This window comes from Electrophorus electricus, chromosome 25 (assembly GCF_041902795.1).
Source record: "Electrophorus electricus isolate QZ-2024a chromosome 25, ASM4190279v1, whole genome shotgun sequence".
Taxonomy (NCBI): domain Eukaryota; kingdom Metazoa; phylum Chordata; class Actinopteri; order Gymnotiformes; family Gymnotidae; genus Electrophorus; species Electrophorus electricus.
Genome location: NC_137521.1, coordinates 1,245,024 through 1,266,956, shown reverse-complemented (window position 1 = coordinate 1,266,956; position 21,933 = coordinate 1,245,024). Strand labels below are relative to the sequence as shown.

General features: G+C 45.7%; 1 protein-coding gene across 2 annotated transcripts; it reads right to left on the bottom strand.

Annotated features, from left to right (window-relative positions):
- Positions 1-628: 628 nt before the first annotated feature.
- Positions 629-21,622, bottom strand: crb2b (crumbs cell polarity complex component 2b). Of its 2 annotated transcripts, XM_027030953.3 has the most exons (13): positions 21,157-21,622; positions 13,956-14,648; positions 13,602-13,797; positions 11,670-11,809; positions 10,156-10,338; positions 9,916-10,029; positions 5,995-6,903; positions 5,278-5,837; positions 4,675-4,840; positions 3,404-4,271; positions 2,666-2,779; positions 2,440-2,566; positions 629-2,228 (listed from the first exon to the last, which is right to left on the bottom strand). In XM_027030953.3, exons 1-13 carry the CDS (start codon positions 21,221-21,223, stop codon positions 2,007-2,009), a joined length of 4,359 nt encoding a protein of 1,452 aa, XP_026886754.2. In that variant the 5' UTR covers positions 21,224-21,622; the 3' UTR covers positions 629-2,006. The 2 variants fall into 2 exon arrangements, with proteins under 2 accessions (XP_026886754.2, XP_081563932.1); XM_081707806.1 differs by lacking the exons at positions 9,916-10,029; positions 10,156-10,338; positions 11,670-11,809; positions 13,602-13,797 and having other exon boundaries at positions 21,157-21,621.
- Positions 21,623-21,933: the final 311 nt, after the last annotated feature.

The following is a 21,933-nucleotide window of genomic DNA, read 5'->3' as shown; positions in this document are numbered from 1 at the left end:
GCGCTGGTTTCGGGGTCTCGGGTCCCCGGAGTGAGCCTTCTCTGTGGTTCCCAGCAGGGCCTGGCAGCCTGCTCTATTGTAAGTGCAGTGCCTTGGCATGAGAGGTTCTCCCTGGACCGCGCCACATGTGACACAGCAGGTTGCCGTGACTGGGCATAGTGAGTTGCGATGTCTGGGCAGTCAGGTCCTGTTTGTGTTTTAATTATTTTAATATCATTTAAATATATGAATACCAATTGTGATGGTATTAGTTAAACTGGGCAACAAAATGTTTATTTTTTTGACCGATTAAATAAAATAGGTGGACCTCATAGTACTTTTTATGCTACTAAGTCAATATATATATATATATATATATATATATATATATATATATATATATATATATATATATATATCTTTTTTGCTAAAGTTAAATTATTCTGCATGGTTTTCTTGCCAGCGTACATGGCCACGCTGGTCGTCTGACCTGGCAGGGAATCCCCACTGAGATCGAGCGTCATGAGTAATAAATACTGGAAGCTCATTACGCCTAATCTTCAGAAAAGGAAAGGATTTAAATTCAAGACTTTTCTTTCAGGGACATGGGTCCAAGCGAAAACAAAGTTGGCAGTGAAACACCGAAGTGTGTCTTTTTTGATTGAGTTTTATTAAACCTTTTGTTTTATTATCAATTGACAAAAATAATAACCTCCAAATTTAAAGTACCCCATTTAAAATAATAACATGGTTCTTGTGATAGTACAAACTATAACCTATTCATCATCAAATTAGTTTTGAAAAATGTACACTAAATTAAAAAAAGACAAAAATACAACAAAACAAAAATATAGTTACAATTATCCAATCTCACATTACAAATGTGGAAAAAACACATAGAATTATTCAGTGTATTCATCAACCTGAATGTCGCAAGACAAATGATGATGTGAAGAAAAGAGTCCAGTGTTAAATATGTAACAGTCTACACACCAAACATGTGAGGGCACACCACCACTTCAGCGTGTGTGGAGCATTATCCAGTGACTGGCACGTGCACATAAAAACTTTATAAACAGCTCTAAATGACACCTAGCTTGTTAATATGACTAGAACAAAACTATAAACACGCTTTCTGAAGGAAAAAAAAAACACCAACATTTTCAGAAATATAAAATGACTTTGTAAAAAAAATATTTAGGTAGCTAGTAAAAAAGAGGCATGTGCACTTAATTCCTTTCTTCGTTATAAAAATTATTTCTCAAACTGGCGAACAGTGAGCTCATAAATAAATACGTGTATTTGTTTTTAATATTCACCTAACAATGGTTCGTTTTATTTTTATTTACAAGTTGTCACATTTTAAACTAGTAATTAACTTTCCTTGACTTCAGTTTTGTTTTTGTAAAAAAGTGACCAATAGCATACCAACGTTCAGCAAAGAGCTATAACGCAGGCAGGTAAGACTGTTATATATGAGCACAGTGTAAGCTACTCTTCACAGACTAAAACTACAGCATCATGAATTCATCTACAGCTGGGAAATGACCCAGTCCTTCACATGGACTGCACTGCAGGAAAGGTAAAGTTCTGCAGCATTTGTGATTCACTTTGCCAACTGATTCATTAACACATTCTGAGTTTCATTTTTAGGAACTAAATATCCGGCTGTTTCAAATGTTTTGTACATGAGAAGCTTGAATGGAGAAATAAAGATTTGTCATTTAAATAGTATACATATATCCAGCTTTATCTAGACATTTTTTTTGTATTTCTTTGTTATAGAAAATGTAAACCAGACAGCATGAACTGATAAAGTCTCATCATTTCAGTCACTTCACTCTTTATCATCCAGCCAATTGTACCTCAAAAATCACAAGCCAACCCCGATGGCTTTGTCACGAGTCTAGTCACTCACTGTGACGGTCCCAAATACTGCTCGGTGTCGCACTCAGAAACCACACTCACACCATCTGCATTCCGTGTCCTTTTTAACCGCCCCAAGGGCCGAAGGTTGAAGGTCCTGGTCAGATCAGCCTCTCCTCGGGGGGTACCTTGAGCACACTGCCCATCTCCAGCCGTGCTCCAGCCACTTCCTGCTGGCTCGGGCTGTAGGTGCCCTCAGACCGCCGTTTCCTTCGGGCGGTGAGCGCCATGCACACCAGTCCTGCCGCGGCCAGCAGTGCGCCCAGACACGCGAGCGGCAGGGCCACCAGCAGCCAGGGCACGCGCTCTCCCTGCGGCTTCCTCTGAAGCAGCGGACCAGAGGGCGGGGGCGCGTGGAATGGGAAGGGAGGGGAGGAACAAAACGAGCTATCAGTGTCGTTCCCGAACAACGTTCCGCGCGTACGTGGACACTTCACGTGCACTTCCGCATCTGTCTAAAGGCTCCGTAGCTTTGCGGTTGACGATCAGAGTGAGGAGTGAGCTAACAGGGAGCTGAGAGGGGTTGCTACTCACGGGGGTCTCGCAGTTGGCGCCGCTGAAGCCCGGCAAGCAGTCGCACAGGTAACGGCTCGGCCTGTCCACGCAGGTGGCGCCATTGAGGCAGGGGTTGGAGATGCACTCATCTATTTCCACCTCGCATCTGAAACGGTCACAGTTAAATCGGGTTTCCCCCTGACGTAGGTTTGGGGCGGCTAAGTAAGACGCTACGATTACGCAGAAGGAAGGATCCAGTTCCCACCTGTCTCCTGTGTAGCCAGGTTTGCAGGTGCAGTTGGTCCATAAGACGCTGTCTGTACACACGCCTCCATTAGCACACTGCACATCTTCACACCGTGGAGAGGGGAAAGGCCACCTGTTTGGAATACAGTTTGGAATACATCCGTTTGGAATACCGTTTGGAATACAGTTTGGAATACATCTGTTTGGAATACAGTTTGGAATACCCCCGTTTGGAATACAGTTTGGAATACATCCGTTTGGAATACAGTTTGGAATACCCCTGTTTGGAATACAGTTTGGAATACCCCCGTTTGGAATACAGTTTGGGTGGTGCGCTAATAGACGTCGGTCAGGTTTTTCGATTCGAGGCCCCAGCCAAGTATCTTTGCATCCCCTTTTTTATCCGTTTGGTAAAATGGGATCACGAAAGATGTCTGTTATCGATTTTTTAAAATTCTGTCTATAAACGAGTTTTTCAGACCGAATCATGATCGGGGCAAAATGTTAACCTTCGTTTTGAATGCAGACAGCAGGGGGCGATCTGATAACTTTCCTCCGCTGCGCTGTACTATTTGGTTCAGAGTGTGCCGTCACCATAGTTCAGATTCAGACAGGCACAAGATATATTATTTAATGCCCCCCTTATCCTGTCTTCCCCAGGTGAAACCGACTAACATCCCTGAATTTGCCCCACCCATGCCCATCAAAACATAGTTTTAGATAGTTCTAGAGTGAAGTGGGAAATAGCAGAACTCACTGGCAGTGTTGGCCACCGTAGGGTGGCATACAGATGCAGGTGTATCCACCCACTGTGTTCTGACAGAAGCTGCCGTTGGCGCAGGGTTGCTCCTGGCATTCGTCCACATCCTCCTCACAGCGGCGACCCCCGTAGCCCCGGGCACACTCGCACTGATATTCCCCTAACAGGTCCCTGCAGGTCCCATGGACGCAAGGACCAGAGGCGCACTCGTCTTTGGCATTTTGGCAGACTTCTCCCTCCCAGCCCGGGGCGCACTCGCAGCTGTAGCGGTTGAAAAGGTCCCGGCACAAGCCGTTGTTGAGGCACGGCCGTGAGAGGCACAGGGGGGCGCCGGCGCACCCCATCTGCGGCCCCATCCCGCCCCCGTAGAGGACGAAGCGCGAGGACTGCGGCCGTTCGTCCTTCGCGCCTTCCACCAGTGGCAGATGCAGACCCCCAACCCTCACCTCCCCCAGACACCCGGTGAAGTTCTCCGCCAGCCACACCGTGGAATGGTTGAAGAAGTCCAGGTTGGTGGCGTCAGCCTGGATGAAGCCAGTCACGTGCCCGTCCACGTCAAGCACCCAGCGCCACGCGGCGTGCCGTGAGCCGCTGCGCGAGAGCTTCACCCTGTGCCACTCTCCGTCAGAAACCACGGTGCCGTTGAAGGCCAGCTCTTCTGGGCTGTCACCGCTGCGGATCTTCAGCAGCAAGGTGGAGTTCCAGAGGCCCAGGCTGAAGAACCTCAGGCCATCGGTGGCGCGCAGGACGGTCCCGCTCTCTGCGCGAGTCCTCAGGTCCACGGACACCGTTGTCACAGAGGCGGACAGAGAGCCATTGGCATTGTACTTTAAAGCATTGTTCTCAAATGTAGCGTTAGCCAAGCCTGGAGCCAGAGCATGAAGAGTATGTTCAAGTTTACAAGTTATAAAAATAGAAAGTAAAAATTAATAAGTACTTCCAAGGTTAGAAAAACTTTAGAACTTTCTTTTTCTTAAATGTTCTCTCTGTGCATGGATTTTTCTTTTAAAATGCTATCTTGTGGGGAGGGTGTATATAAGTGTGTTGGCTTATAGCTATATGTATTTTTAAAATAAACAGCAGTTAAAATCCTTTTAGAACCTGAAGGGCAATTGATAACTTCATTAACTCTCCCTGTAACCCAACACATGCATCTATGACCTTAGACCTCTTAGGTCCCAACAATTGCTCACACAGTCTGAAGTTCTCAAACTCACCAACCCCTCACCCCCACCCCATTGCAGACAATGTTCCACCAAGTAACTCACATTCATATCCATCGGGCAGGTCCACACACCAGCTTCCCAAGATGCATGGATCACTAGCACACCACACCCGAGTCTCACAAGTCTTCCCAGTGTAGTTCAGTGGACAGGAACACACAAAGTCGTTCCATTTGAGCTGGCATTTCCCTCCATTCAGGCAAGGCTGCACCTACAGTGAGCAGAGGACATTTCATTTTTTGTTCTGTTGCACTTCAGGTGCGTGGAGGACAATGTGCATTTCTGTACAAAAGGGTCTAGGGCAGAGTTGGCAAGCTCAAAGAAAGCACTTAAGAGTTTAGTTTTCTTTTTCTAACACTTGGTGTTGGAGGTTCTGATGTGTTGGAGTTTGGAAAACACATCAGACACAACACAAACACATAAAAACTGGACACGAGGCATGTACAAAAATTGGTTTCAATGAACCTTGGAACAAATAGTTATCCCTGATTAAAATGTTATAAATAAATTGTATCATACAAGAAAAGTACCATAAACCGAACATGAGCTACACAGCAACCATATGACATTCGTTTAAACTGCCAGCCCTCTATAATCCCTGTTCTTGGACATTTCTAGATCTGCCTTCAACGAAAGAAAATATCTTACCATACATGCTTGGTCGCTGACACAGTGCTCCAGTACGTCATGCAAAACACTTCGCAAGTACGTCGTATGCTCGGGTTTTGTGGCGTTTCTGTCCAAGTACATATATAGCTGAGTGTCATCCAACCGCACATCCTGTAGACACCCTTTGAAGTGCCCACCCCATGGCACGGTATCATTCGCTTCTGGAAGCCCACCAAGATACACCATGTCTCCTGCCTTCACTTCGAACGCTGTAAAATTCCCAGCACTAAAAAGGAATTCTGTGCGATTGATGTACAAGAATCCTCCTTGGATGTCGACGGCAACCAGAGCCTTGTTCCCGTCCGTGACAAGCTTCGGAATCCCTTGGACGGAGGAGGACATGGCAACGTAGACCACGCCTCCCTTCAAGAACACGGTGAAGTAGGCTCGGTCCCCCCGCCTCAGCTGGAAAACCAGGCCGTCGTGCTTGAGCGATTTCAGGAAGAATGACACGGTAACGTTGCCGCCATGGTTCCGAGTTATAGGGAAAGCAGCGAAGCTTCTTTTCTTCTCGTGGCTGAACGTCCATGGAGTGTGCTCTGTGAAGGAGAGCATGTCAACAATAGCCGTTACAGTGCATTAAACTAGTTTGAATTCAGAAAATGGCACTGATAATCATATCAATTATGTACCGGCTGTAGTTTAGAAACTGGGAAAAAATTCCGTTTACTACTGTTACTTTAGCTAGGGCCTTACCATGGGCACAGGTGACTCCGTAGAAGGGCCTGTGGCAGTCACACCTGTACTCAGTCCAAAGGTCAACGCAGTGGCCCTGCTGGGAGCAAGGGTCTGGATCGCACCATTCTGTCTTGTTACAGCCCAGCTGTGGAAAGACGTTCTGGGGTAGAATGGGCCGAGTGTCAACAATGAGGTCCTCCATGCAGCCGATGAAGCCCTTCCCAGTCTTTGTTTTGTTCAAGCAATCCTGTGGGGCTCCACCAATATACAGTTCCTCCAGACCCTGCGTGTGAAAAGGCTGCTTGTGGTCCCTGGTTACGGGACCCGTGACATTCCCAGCCCTTGAAATCCGAATATGTTTGCCATCCACAGAGACGAAAACTTCATGCCACAGTCCGTCGTTGAAGTCGCCCGGGAGCTGCAGCTCCAGCTGTAAGTTTGCTGTTTCTGCAGTAGCTAGGAGACTTCCACCAGTCATCTCCAGTGTGAAGAAATGATCTGCCCTTCCTCTGAAGAACAGCACCGCATCCGGTAAAGCTGTCCGGAACCTCAGTGCGACAGTGAGTGTGTGAGGCCCCGCCTCCCTAGCAGTCCTGTTTCGTGGAACCTCCACGAGCACATGGTCTGCTGTGGAGATGGAAAAAGTAGTGGGGACCGTGCACCGGTCACCATGGAAACCAGGAGGGCACTTGCAGATGTAATGGTGTTGGTCTTCGTGGAACAAAGGCAAACAGGTGCCTCCGTTTTGGCAGGGCTGGTCCACGCAGCCAACCAGCAGAGTGTCACAATCACGGCCGCCCCAAGGCGGCTGTTCAGGGGGGGGGGCGCGGCAATGGCAGATGTACTCATTAATGCCGTCCTCACAAAAGGCTCTGTTCTTACATGGCGTGCTTTTGCACTCGTCAATGTTGCTCTCACAGACTACACCTAGAATAGAAATGAAGAGGACAAAGGTCATCACTAAATGAATTCCATTAAGCCTCCTGACTTCATAGGTCATTTCCTGTGTAGTTCAAAGAGAAATTGAGCTGTTTTTTTCTCTCTTAAATTTCTTAAATAATTACAGATATTTAATAACATTGCTAATATTAGTTTTAATATTAAAACAATATTAATAGCAATAAAACCATGATTACTACTATTATTATTATTACCTACAACATTTAAATATGCATTATCTATTACAGAATTTTTGTAAAGCAAATAATTGCTACTAATAGTTACTTTTGTAAAGCAACTAATAGGGCCAGTGAGAAAGTATCCCAGCTGGTTATCTTTTAGATTATTTTCTAATCTTGAGAGATATTTCTTGAGGGATGTACAGTTTCAGTAATTTTGGTTTTAAGGAGCAAGGAAAAGGAATATTGGCAATACCAAAACAGTTCCTTCATTTTCTGACCCTCATTCCTTAAGTTACTGTGCTCAGCTAAGACACTGGCCTCTAAACCTTATTCTAGCTATACAATTACACACATAATTACACATATTAATGTATGGAATGCATATCACCAGTACTGTTCAGAATGTGAGTATGTCTAATCTGAATAATACTTTGAGGTCACCCACAGATCACTTACTAGTTGAGTTTTCTCCTTTTTAAAAATGAACATTAATTAGTGCTGTAATTTAATATGATTCCTGCTTCATGTAATAACACTGTTAATACAAAGGATGTCCTTAATCTATCCAGAAAGTGCATTTGTAAATGCTTTTGTCTCTGTTTGGTAAAATTCTGTATAAAAATCTAAAATGTATGGGTTGTGTGCTTTAAGCAAATTCATATTAACTATGAATGTTTTGAATATGGAGTTTTCAGTACGTGTAAAATAACCTTGTTACCATCAGAATTTAATCAAATACTTCTATGTCAATATCAATACAAACTACAAAAATACAAAAAAAGAGAAAAACCATCTTTCAACGTTGCCTAAAAGAAAACCACATAAACTTCGGGAAATATATTTATCATCAGCTGATGAACCTTCTTACACATTCTCGTGGAATTTACGGCCTGAACTTGTGCTGCGATTTCTTTCCCAGACAACGGCGACAGGGAGCACTCTCCATCCTGTGTCTTTTAGCTGGTGTTAATGTTAGGCAAGCCTGTGCCAGGAGACCTGCGGAAAGCAGGCGGACGCTTTACCTGTCAGGGGAATCAGCCCACACCAAATCAGTGCCACAGTTAGTCCTCTCATCCTGCCAAACGTCCGAGCGACAGTGACGCTCCTCGACACGCCGAGCTGTGGCCGATACTGACAGAAAAGTGACAGGTCCCGAGGCAGCTGTCCACCAACTCTCTCTCTCTCTCTCTCTCTCTCTCTCTCCCTCTCTCTCACTCTCCCTCTCTCTCTCTCTCTCTCTCTCCCTCTCTCTCCCTCCCTCCCTCCCTCTCTCTCTCTCCCTCCCTCTCCCTCTCTCTCTCTCTCTCTCTCTCTCTCTCTCTCTCTCTCCCTCCCTCTCTGTATATATATATATGGCTCTACTTCCTTCTTGTTTTTCCCTTTCTCTCTGCTACTCTCCCTCTCTCACGTGCTCTCTCCGGCTTTTTCCCGCAACACACGTGCACAAAGGTGTCCGACACGCACGCACACACGCGCGCGCACACACACACAAACACACACACGCACCACTCCCCTCGGCACCAGGGCGGGCAGGGGTGATTAGGGGATGAGTCCGTTACCGCTCGCCCACTCCCGAGCTGCCCTTCCTGGGCTAATAATCCACCGTGCCTCCCCTCTCTTGCTTTCACTCCCCTCCCTCTCTCTCCCTTCACAGCTGGATCCTGTCAGCGCTGACAGCAGGAATGCCTGTCCGCCCCGGCCGGCAGGAGTGATGGCTAGCAATAGCAACCTGTGGCAGACTCATTACAGAGGATGTGATTTTAGCCAGAAGGCGAGGCCGAGCAGGAATTCCATGAGCAGTGAGAGGAACCGCCTCTCCCCAAGTAACTGATTACGCCTGTTTTAGGACAGCAAGTGCACGTGGGAAGAAAGTTAGCTGCATCCTGTTACAGTGGGGAGCTAGGATTGTCTAAATGGCCCACTGGGCTAATCATTGCTAACTAGGGTACACCTAAAGACACTGCAGGAGATGCAGGAACACTGCTTTACACAAAGGGGAAATCGGCATTTTATTAATAACAGGTACGCTTTGGTTTTAAGGCTGATCAGTCCTGAGGAGTTTTAGTCATTTTCTCCTCCATGGCTAAATTTCAGACAGACCTGCATGCACTTGCAGTTCGGGACAAAACACCGATCGTGATGGCGTGGTTGAGTCTGTTAGAAACCATCCTTTCTGACAATATCTTTAGGATATCACTGAAAAAAAGGTTTATTTGCTTGTGCGTAGGCAGGGAGAAGACCGCGGCTAATTATTCCACGCCCAACCAAGACAGGTTACGCCTCACTACACAAGACGGAGTACTGAGATCGAGCACGGAGCTGTCCAGGGGCACAGGTTTTTCCATTATAAAGCCTTTCTGAATGCACGAAAGCTGCTTTTGGCCCTGTTACTGCGAGGATAAACACACATACTTGGAAGATAAAGCAGAGAGTAAAAACAAAAAGAAAATTCCAGAAGGCAAACGTCTGCTCTGACCACCAGACCAGCCCTGGCATGACATCTAAAACACACACCTTCCTGAAAAATGACCTCTCTCTCACACCGTCCTCTCCTTTGGCGAGGACCCTAGAGTGCACGTCACACATGCTAAGTGTCACTTGTGCATCCACCCAGGGCAGGGAGGTTCGTGCTGATCCCCGGAAGCAGGGAGGTTCTTCCGACAATGGCTGCATTCCCGATGGTCTCACCGCTCCATCCCACTTTTGTGACTATTTGCGGCAAAGGCGGTAACCTTACCCAGACCGGAACCCAGAGACTTCTAGGCAAGAAGCACATATCTGCAAGTAACGGCCGCTCAGACACACACACGCTTCTCACCTTCAAACCCTGGAGGGCACACACACCGGTATGCATTGATCAGGTCCTCACATCTTCCACCACTTTTGCACGGCGCAGATGCACACTCGTCCACGTTCACCGAACAGTTGTCGCCTGCGAAGCACAGCAGGGCATGCTAATGTCTGTGCATGCGACCTTCACGAAACATTCTCATCGATTCGTCGCACAGGAAAGCCGAACGAAACCGTCCGGCCACGGCCAGACTGCGGCCTGGCCCACCTGCGAAGCCCGCTGGGCAGCGGCACAGGAAGCCATTGGCGTGCTCGTAGCTGAAGGTCTCAGGCAGCCCGGGCAGGACACCGTAGTGGTGGGCCTGTGAGTGCTGGACGCACACGCCACCGTTCTCGCAGGGCTCGGGCTCACACTCGTCCACGTCCACCTCGCAGTTGGCTCCCTCGTAACCTGGCATGCAAGACCCATCACCCAGATTTCCGTTATTTCACTGGTCTGCATTTACACAACTTATATTTTACATACAGTATTTGGCAGATGCTCTTATCCAGAGCAGTTTACATATTTACATATTCATTCATCAGTGTGTTCCCTGGGAGACAGAACCATCACCTTTGTGAAGACAGTAGCTTGCTCTACCTTCTCTACAGGTTAACTGATTACAAGGGCAAAGGAAACAGTGTAACAATTTGCATCCATGTGCAAAATAAATAAATAAATCCCATATTTAAATACATGTTCAGTATATTTTTAAGCCCAGGCCCAGTTCCAGGAGAAAAAATTCTATTTCACTCTCTTGTGAATTAAACTTTTCCGAATGAAAACACAAAGTCTATGTGAAAAAGCTAATAAATGCAGCTCAGTTCAAAAAAAGTCAAAAGGAGCTTATCTCAGAGACATTTCTCATCCGCCTCTAAAGAAGCAGGAGTCCCTAACGGGCAAAGCACTGTGTGATTGATTGAATTAATTATTTAACACGTGAACCCTCATTAACAAAGTGGGTCAAGGTAAAAGCACCAGGGAGTATGTTGCACAGCAGAGGACTGTGGCATTTACAGACGGTCCTGAATAGGCTTAGTGCCTGCGCATTCTCAGAGGTGGTCTGATACTGACTTTATCTAGAGCTGACGTGTCAGAATGTCACCACAGTAATGTGTTGACTTACCGTCAAGTTACAATTTATAGTTTACGGAAAGGGTCGAGCGAAAATAGAAGTTTTTTTTTATAATATCCGCGTGTGTTATATCTTGCTTATGTGATTTCTTCAAGTTTGTTGGCATGGTTATTGACATGAACTAATTAAGAAGTGGTTCTTTATAGCCTAATCAGCACTGCCCAGTTTTACCTGCACTGGCACGTCTCATACGCCTTGTGAATGATCATTTACCTCCTCGGTTCATTCGGGTGTTAGACCTAGGTGAAAATAAAAGGCTCTACAAAACATGAGTGCCCTGGGGCCAAGACCAAAAAGCAGTGGGTATATTTGCAACTCTACACTTTCTCCTTTAGAGGGCAGTGTTCAGCAAAATAAGAAATACGCAAAAAGCCCACTTCTAGGGAAAACTATCCACGGGACAGGTACTGCACCAACAGGTGAGAATGGGCTGATGTCAAAATGAGGATACCGCTGGTATCTTTTCAAAACCACAACGTCCACTTTATATTAGAATTCCTCAGGTTTCATTGCACATTTCTATCACAATAAAAAACTGTGGCCTACCTGACGCAGCACATGAAGTTACTACCAATGATACAATCCAAAAGATATAGCAGAAAATTACCTGGCCAGCAGAGGCAGGTGTACTGGTTAACCCCTTCCTGACAGGTAGCTCCATGTTGGCAGGGATCAGAGGCACACTCGAGAATATCCTCCTCACAGAACTCCCCAACAAACCCCGTTCCGTTGCAGTCACACACATAGCTGGAATTCGCCCAAACAACTCAAGTTAGATTCAAACTCAAGATATACTCAGATATTGAATTTCCAGTACAACCACTGACCTGCTTGTTTGTTTGTGTGTCGAATGTGTTTGGTTGGTTGGTTTTTTGTTTGTTTTTGGAATGTATCCATGTACCATGACTGTATTTAATATTTGTGCTGCATGTTATTTGTAATATCCTAGTTACTATAACTTCAACTTAGTATGGTTCTTCAATATCGTGGTATAATGTAGCAGTTTAACTACCCCATCACTGTAGTGAAGTGTCTTTTTTTTTTTGGATTCTTTCTGGATTCAAAAATCCAGTGGGGTCCAGTGTTAATCTCTGTTGTAGTAATGAATACATAGTTCACTAGGGCAGAAATATATATGTAAGCTTTTCACTCAGATCTGAACCAGCAATTGGTCCCTGACTTATGAACTAAATATTGAATCAATCTAGTGAAATTCTTCGAAAGGTGAAAAGGTCCAGAACCTTAACTTACAAGGAGGACACATTAACACCGTTGATTAAAAAGCAAACGGGCGTACCTGGAACTGAAGTTATGAGATGCTGATATATTAACAGCCAGAACAGGGAAAGTTAGAACTGAGTCACCTACAGAAACATTCGGGTAAATCTGATGAGTCACACTTACGGCTGCCACGCTAACGTCAGCGTAAGCACAGTGCTTAAAGCAGCAGGTTTTCACACTAATTAAAGAAGACGCAAGACACATTAGACTAGTTCTAGGTGGCGCTTAAGAATTACGCCTCACCCAAAAGCATGAACGGTAACATTTAACTTTAGATTTTAACACACCTGAGTTAAAGCCCCAGCTAATTGATCACGCCCTGATGTTGAATCAGCTGATGCAGAACAGTGAACTGTGCAGTGATGTAGTCTTGTCAGAAGAGATCCCCAGTGTATGTCACATCCTGGCAACATGGCTCACACGCCAGGGAAATTCAACCTCTAAATCTCAGCAGTTTAATTTCATGTCTTTGGTATGGCATGAAAGAATTCAACTTTTTGATGTTGTGATTTTAGATGTGAGGCCATTTGTTACAGGGATTCTGGCACCACTGATACCATGGCTTCCAGAATTCTGATCAAATTTATTTATGAGTATATATTTAACCCTAACCTTGCATCTGGGATCCTGCGATCTGGGATCAGTGTGGTAGATCCCAGCCTCTATTGATCTAATATTTAGAGTTTGTTCCTGAGCTGTCATAAGTGCCTCCGTGCTGTCTTTCCATCCAGCTTTTTCCAGCCATTGATAGGATTTTTCCATATCAGCCACTTCTGCTATCTGCTTGTGGTAAATACTGTGTAGGGGTTTATCTTCCCATGATGGTTCCTGCTCCTCCTCACTTCCAACCTCCTCAGGTTTCTGCTGTCTGTTGTCCTCACTAAGCATTTCATCACATGGGGCCATCATCCTGGTGTACTCCTGGATCTTGGTCGTTTGGCCCCCCTTCTTAGTGTATAGTCTCAGAGTGCTGGATTTGACACCTCCTTGCATTGTGAGGAGTTTCCTTGTTTCTCTCTCTCTCTCTCTCTCTCGCTCTCTCTCTCTCTCTCTCTCTCGCTCTCTCTCTCTATATATATATATATATATATTTCAATGGGCTTTGGAAGGTTTAAAATGTTCATGAACCATTTAAGGACTGTTTCTCTATGAACTCTTTCATTGATGAGAACTTCCCTTAGCTTTGATACGCTGATAATGCACCGCACGCAGAACCCCTGAGTCAGCACACCTGGAGGCTGCTTAGACACGCTCTTACCTGTTCACCATATCGACGCATGTGCCGCGGTTCAGGCAGGCGGCGGCGGCACACTCATCGATATCCACCTCGCAGTCCTCGCCTTCGTAACCGGGCGCGCACTCGCACGTGTAGAGCCCCACGTAGTCCCGACACGTCGCGCCGTTCTGACAGGGCGCCCCCTCGCACTCGTCTATCTCTACCTCGCAGTTCACTCCTACGGTCCGCAAGAACACGCCGCGACCGGCAAGAACCCATTACTGCTCGTTTCCTCTCCATGATCACATGGTACAGCGACTCAAAATAAGTGTTTTTATAGCGCCTGTTTCGCCGCCATACTGCCTGATAGGATGCAGGCCCGAAGAGTGTCCTTACCTTTGAATCCCAACAAACAGTCGCAAGTATAGCGGTCCTTCCTGTTGACGCACGTCCCGTTGTTCTTGCAGGGCTGCGAGGCGCACTCGTTGATGTCTATCTCACAGTGGTAGCCTTGAAATCCAGGCACACAGAAGCACATGTACATGTCTATGCCCTGAAGGCAGATGGCGCCATTCTGGCAAGGCTGGGATAGGCACTCGTCGGTGTCGTGCTCGCAGTGGTTCCCCTGGAAACCCGGGCCGCACAGGCACGTGAAGCCGTCCGGCGTCGGGACACACGTGCCGTTGTTGGAGCACGGGTCATCCGTGCAGTCGCTTAGGCGTGTCTGGCAGTCCTCGCCGTCGTAACCTCTGGGGCAGTGGCAGGAATAGCCGGCCACGTCATCCACGCAGCGGCTCTTAACCCCGGCGCAGGGGTTGCCCACGCAGTCGTCGATGTTCTGGGTGCAGCCAGGGCTTTCCACTCCCTCGGTGCAGGGGCAGGTGTAGTTCTCTGTCCCAGGGACACTGCTGCAATTGGGACAACTGGCGTGGACGCAGGGGTCATATAGGAGTGCGCAGTCTTTACCTGTATAAAGACGGGAGTCTTCCGGGCAGATGCATGTGTAGTCGGTCACTTCATCTATGCACGTGCCTCCGTGTTGACATGGAGAGGATGCGCAGATGTCGGCAGTCGCTGCAGAGAATATTCCTACAAAAAGAAGTGAATTCTCGTTACAATTTCAGATCGCTGTAGTGGACCGACTGCGAAAAAGAACCATATTCACGTTCTGTTAACCCTCTAAGTTTGTTGTTGCAAGCCCAAATATGACAAACACTGCCCTGAGACTGCATACCATTGCAGATTCTAAATAAGGACAGACATTTGGCTATTTTCAGATCACTAACAGAACCTTGTGGAAGTTGTGTCCAGTCCTGTGGATGGATGGTCAAGCTCACAGACCAAGACCAACCCTCCCTCCAGGTATAGGCACCAATCCAGTATATTCAGGCCATTTTTATGGATTCATCAGCACCTTTATGAACGCTTAACATAAAAGTCCATAGCACTGAATCTGAGCTCCCTTACTGTGCCAACAACGCAGAACCGTCAAACTTAACAGCGCACGTGACGTGTGAGGCTCAGTGTACTCCTACCTGCCTGCAAGCCTTGAGAAAATCCATCTCTAAATTCAATCAATCGGAACGTACAGTTATGTGCAAAATAATAGCAGTGTGTTTAAATCAACTGAGAAAAAGCCCATCCTCATAGTAGCATTTATTTCCATACACACAAAGGTACTGGGAGCACTGCACACTCAATTCCAAATGAAAACATGAATAAAATATGTTTTGGTTTTTTTTACTTAAAATGAAGAAAAAAAGAATAATGGGCTGTTTAAAAAATAGCAGAGTCTTCATTTTCATTTACAAACTCGAATATTTACAGTATAAACAAAGTTGCTTACAGATTGCTCACTGAACTAATATTTAGTTGTATAACCTTTATTTCTGATAACTGCTTTACATCTGTGTGGCATGGAGTCAGCTAACATCTTCTTTCTCTTTCGGTACAATGTCTGTAATGACCCATTTTACTCACTGATCAAGGGCTAAAACCAGCAGGTAAAACGTTTGCTGCCTTCCTTCTTTAAATAAGGGCCATAACTGACACCTGTTTCTTCATAGAATGAATGACCTCACTAATTGAACGCCACACTGCTATTAATTCGAACACGCCCCTTTCATTAAATGAGTCAATTACACCCAATTAGCAGCGTGCATGCCAAGACTGTTGATTCTGTTGGCTGCCCATTACTCCGCTACACCTAGCCATGAATTTTTGCCCATGTTGTATTATCGTTTCTACCAAAATCAGTAATTAAATACATTAGTGATGTTACACTGCTATTATTTTGCACATAATATGAGCTCTGAGCCCCGATAAACTGCCTAAGAGTGTGAGAAATAAACCTTGAGAGGAACCAAGACTCAAGTGAGGGACCCCATCATCTTCTGGTCAACACAAGGAGCCAAGAAACAGAACAGGAAAAACAAAGAGCAGAAAAAGCAGAGAAGCAAGGGGAACTGTGTGTTAAAGCACAGTGCACCTCCATGTTTAAATATTCTCATCCATACATTCTTTACCCAAGTATGGAATGTACTGATGTGTTTGTTAAGGCATTCCTTCATAGCATTAAAGGGTTTTTGTGCAGGTAGCAGCATGGTGTAACCATGTTATTCCCAGTAGCTTAACTAGTCGTATAAAACTCGTAAACAGAATGTGCTCTGAGCACACTTCTACACCAGCATAAATATCTCCATGCACATGCTTCATGTTAAGTTACATGGCAGTAACTAATTTAACATTGCCTACCAAGCCAGCGGCGGTTTATCTACTTTAGCCCACTTTTACAGATAAAAGTAGGTCAGAGATCCTTTTGTACCATATCTTAAGGATATTGATTTAAAAGAGGTATAAAGCAAGGTTTTGAATGAAATTGATCGGTTGTTTTTAAAAGAGCACAAAAAATTGCATAACAAATAACACAGTACGAAGCAAAATAGTTTTCTGAGTGTAAGTTTCCATGGTTCATCTGCGTCAGCTAAGCAGTCAGTGTGACACATCCTTTAATCTAGACTAATCAGCCTTGCTGGGTGTGTGTGTGTGTGTGTGTGTGTGTGTGTGTGTGTGTGTGTGTGTGTGAGTGCGTGTGTGTATAACAGTGTGACTTCATGTCTGCATTCATGTGTGTTTCCAAGCCCACATGCAGACAGAGGCATTGAGACAGGTAACCAGACAGGCCGCAGAGTTAATCATGACAAAAGGAAACTATCTGCAGCCTCCTCTGAAAAAGGGCAATGTTCACATATCATACATGTCTTTGTGTGGCACTTTTCATTAGCTGCATTTGCTGGTAAGTTGAAAAACATGGCAGAAAGCTTTAGTGTCTAACGCCTTAGATTGGCCAGCAAGACCAAACACCCCCCCTGCCCCCCAACACACCCCCGCCCCCCAACACCCCCCCTGCCCCCCAACACACCCCCGCCCCCCAACACCCCCCCTGCCCCCCAACACCCCCCCTGCCCCCCAACACACCCCCGCCCCCCAACACACAAACACACATAGAGGAGAGTGGTATGCCGAAGGCTCCGGGACAGAGCCTGTACCCCATCAGAGCGTCTCCACTCGGAGAGGGCCTGACTTTAAAGAAACACAGGGAACATACCACGTGTTTATCACAGATCACGAAGCGCACACTCCCCCACTACAGTCTGAGTGTAGAATGAGTTCTCAGTGGCACCATTACTACTACTAAAATGGCATATAAATATAAGGCATGAACAATCATTGTCCTGTAAAAATAATGGGGTCATTAAATTATTGGATGCCTTGTGATGTGATTCCTCCTATGGCAACCTATTTGCGTGTCAGTAATGGAAAACATCAATTTAGTTCCATACTTTTTCAGAATTCCTTTTCTGAATTGGTATGATGTCATCAAATGAGCTTTTTTTCCTCTTCTTTCCTACCTATTATCCCGCCAAATGCTTTTTGTAAGCGACCACATTCCAAGGCAGTGCCTCCCAGACTATGAATGGGGGGGGGGGGGGGGGGCGTATTAATCCCGGTATGATTTGTCCTGCCTTGAACATAAATTCCACGAAAGTACGCGTAAATTCACCAAGCCATATGTTCAAAACGATGAAAACAAGCTAGATCTCAGGTGCCCTCCAATCCTGTTTTGATTAAACGTCTGCAGCTGTTCTTAATGAACTGAAAAGTACAGCGAGGCATCTTGCTTAAAGGCATTTAATATACAGGGCCTTGTTCTTCTTCCCATAAACCCGGTGGGAGATGTATTACATTCAACCCACGGCTTGAGCCTGCACCAATCAAGTTTCAGAAGAGTCACTGTTACGTACGTCATTGTTGGGCAACTTCTGACCCAGAGCATAGCTGCTGGAATTTGGGGATATTCCATGTTTTATTCCCTGAATCAATCCTGGCCAAGAGCATGGGCTATACTTCATTAGCTTAGTGATGCTAATGGAGTTAATGCTATCTTTTGGCATCAGCCAAAGTAAGTTAATAAATCAGTCATAATCCCACAAAATAATAACAGGGTAAATAACAATAGGGTAGCCAAACTTGGCTGACCAGACAGAGTTAGTTCTTTCAACACTCCAGAATTAACAGGGAACTCACTGTCATATTTGAGTCTCTCATAATCTTTACACATTCATTGTATTCATAATGCATATTCAAGAGAAACAGGAATGCAATTAAATCAACATTTAACCTTTCTCTTTTCAGCATCTATCTCTTCCTCCACTTTGTATTGTTCTACCGCCTGCAGTAAGACTCCTCGACTCCTCTGAAGGTTTAACACCTCCACTTGAGGTATTTTCTTTTTACCAGTCACACTCATGAATACAATGCAGCTGGCATTTTTCCACCTTCCTAGCCATGGGCGCATTCTCCAAACCGCACGTTCCCTCCAGGTGACCGTGGACACCTACTTGTGAAAGCCACACACCACGTCAAAGCTACACGCCACGTCCAGAGCTCACCTTATCCACTGAGCATTTGCATGAACTCGAGCATTCTCAAATTTCAAAAAACACCAATATTCCAAACATGTATAAAATTCATTACACATCTGTGTTTCCTCACTGGCAACACAGGTCCAGCTGTCACATGTGAAGAGGTTAAAACAGAAGACCACTGACTGCATGTAAAAGTCAGGCTACTTTACGGTATAGCCCCCCCTATCCCTATACTCACAGCCTCAGTCAACCTGACAGTCTATCCAACCTGCCCCCATAACCCTGCAGTGCGTGTTAACAGAACAGACAGCCTCTAGCCCCTGTGTAGCCGGTCCTCAGAGGATGTAATCCCACCTAATCTTGATGCTTTTAAGAGTGCATTCGTTCGACGTACTTTTTAACCCCTAAATTCTTCCCTTGAGCCAGCCCGCCCCCGTGACCGTCCTAAGACGCAGCACAGTGTTGCAGTTGGCGCTAAGGCACCGCTGGGACACAGTGAGAGGATGAGAAACCCCAGGCAGTGTGGTGAGCGGCTTTGAATAGCATACGTCAGTGGCTGGTACAGAAAGACTCCGCTCTAAGGGGGAATGAATCTCACAAGGAGAAGGATGTACACCCACTCGCCACGGGGAAGGAGAGCCCAACCGTTACAACTGTGCTGACATATTTTGAAATCATTAATAAGGGTGCTTAATTGCAGCTCGACAATACAGCAAATGGGACCTACAACCATATATGACAATGTAATTAATGTGTGTGTGTGTGTGTGTGGCTCTTTACCGGATCACCCTGTTATGTTTAAGGCATTCCTTTGGAGATGACACAGCCTTCTTTCCCACGGCACTTCATATATCAGTGGTATCCACTGAACTCCGTCCTGCTACGCCATCGCAAGACCCATAAATTAAACTTAAGAGAATCAGTGACTGGTTTAAACAATTCAGGTGGACCTGGGCCTTTATGATATTAACAAAAAAACAACAGACAAAAGAAAAGAAAAGAAAAGAAAAGAAAAAGAAGCTCTATATGGAGGTAAATGTTTGAGCCCTTGATCACACACTAATTATCTAAAAGAATAGGAACACACATTAAGCTCAGGACTAATTTGGGGAAGTCGGCAGTTCTTTTCAGAAGTGGACACAACCATGAGGCTCTAAAGCATGTGGCATTCCCTAACAGTTCAGTAACTACTGTTAATGGTGGCTTTCCCTACATTTATACATGTGTTATAGAGTCACTGCTCTCTGCACTGTGGGTACATTACACCATAGAAGTGCACTAGAACTTAAAGAGTTTTTGCTGTGCAATTAAGATAATAATTTCTAAAATAATAATAATAATAAAATAAAATAAAAAACAATTAATCAATCAATAACAATTCTATACACACAGAAAACCCACAAACATATTTCACCCCATCACAGGACGTGCTGCGCAGAGAAACAGAGTGCAGGGCGCTCTGCCACAGCTGAACCGCTCCAAAAACCCCTCGAGTTGCCATTCAGCCCAAAGACAAAGGACTAGCGTGGCGAGAGTCCCGCTGGTCGCCATAGCGACGCGCAAATATGCCCCCCCCCCCCCCCCTCGTGAAATGAGTGCTGCCCGTCTGCCCCAAACTCCCCGCATCGGCCAACCCGCAACCAGAGCAAAGAAAACAGGTCACTGCCTCATTAAGGCGAGGGCTTGGACATTCCCGTTACTCCGAACATCCCCACCAAAGCCTGGCGTGCTGCGTGCATGGCCTACTATTGGAAAGACGGCGAACAGCGAGAAACCGCAGCACAATGACTTATAACAGGATGGCGCGTCGCTTTCCATGGTGTATACTGCATCACTTCAGAGGCAAGATCTATGCGACCTTTCAGATGTTTGTATGCTTTTTAATTGCGTTACTTTTAGTTTGTTTAAAAAAGAACATAGTATAAGCGCAACAGCTGAAACACTGTGAATGCGTTTAGTGTGCACGATGTTTGGACCACATGTAGCCTAGGGCTCTCAGTGAGAGGCTCTTTAGATTATCTCCCGTTTTAAACAAGCTGAGGGCCAGCTGGCCCCGCTTGGCTTCCAGAGCTAATTCCCAATTACTAGGCTACACCTCTTATTAACACACCCACCCACTCCTACATACTACAAACTCAGCCCTCTCTCTGCGGCCACGCATAGCCCGCATACGCGCATGTGCACACCTATCACTACAGCTTCACTAGTTCACACCTATCACACCTAATGCACAGCTATTACTACAGGTACACTAGTGCACACCTATCACACCTAGTGCACACCTATCACTACAGGTGTTCACTACAGTTCACGTCTGCATCGCTGCATTTCAAAAGCGTGCGCGCACACGCACACACCTGCCAAACGCAGCTGGGCGCCCGTGATTAAACATGAAGAAAAATGATAACTTACTCAGTCGCAATTAAAATAGGTCCAGATGGCATATGGCTTCCGGTCACAATGTTTACTTAGAACTTTAAATAACCATATCAGCCTCAAAGGTTTCTTGCCTGTACATTACATTTCTAATGATTGAAAAGTATTCATAAAGTTAATATCTAAGTTAGAATTAACTATGCTGTAATTCTCCGAGAACTGTCGAGAAAATATCAGCTGTTAACATGCTCTAAAGTGAAATTGGCAAATTAGGTGTTTAATTCGACGCCTACCCAATTTGAACATCATCGTTAGCAGCACCGTTTTCTGATGTCTCGAATAAACCCGCCCAAACTCCATGGCCTGAAGTGACTCTTGATTTCCAGTTCTACAGCTGCGAATGCTCTAAATGTTTCCTCGGCATCTTCGGTCAACCGCAGTCTCCGTGTTTCATTGAAGAAAAGTTGTGCGCGTGTGTTGTCCCGTGCTATCTCAGTACGCGCGCAGGGGTAACAGAATTCTGTTGCGCTGGACCGATGGTAATTACCCCTACAGGGTGGGAGGTAAACTTCGAGGTGGAATCATGGCCCCCACGGTCTTAGAGACTGGGCTGCCCTTTACTCCTGCAAGCGCACGTCATTTGTCAGTAGTTGTAAATTCTTTAGTTTTTTTCTGCTTAAACTTAATATTGAGTTCTCCTGCTCTTGCTGACTCATTTTGCACATCTCCTTATTTATATTCTCTTCTTTAAGGTTCTCTACCCTTCCGTCCGCTGTGCAATGTGGGGGTCCTCCTCTCTGTCCACCCCACCCCCAACCAACCATCTCTCATTCTCTCTCTCTCTCTCTCTCTCTCTCTCTCTCTCTCTCTCTCTCTCACACACACACACACACAGAGTTCTCTCTCTCTCACGCACCTTTCTTTCTCACGCTCTCTCTCTTACACATACACACAGCGCTCTCTCTCACAAACACCTCTTTCTCACTGTCACTCTCTCTCTCTTACACATACACAGTGCTCTCTCGCTCTCTCTCTCTCTCTCTCACACACACACACACACACACACACAG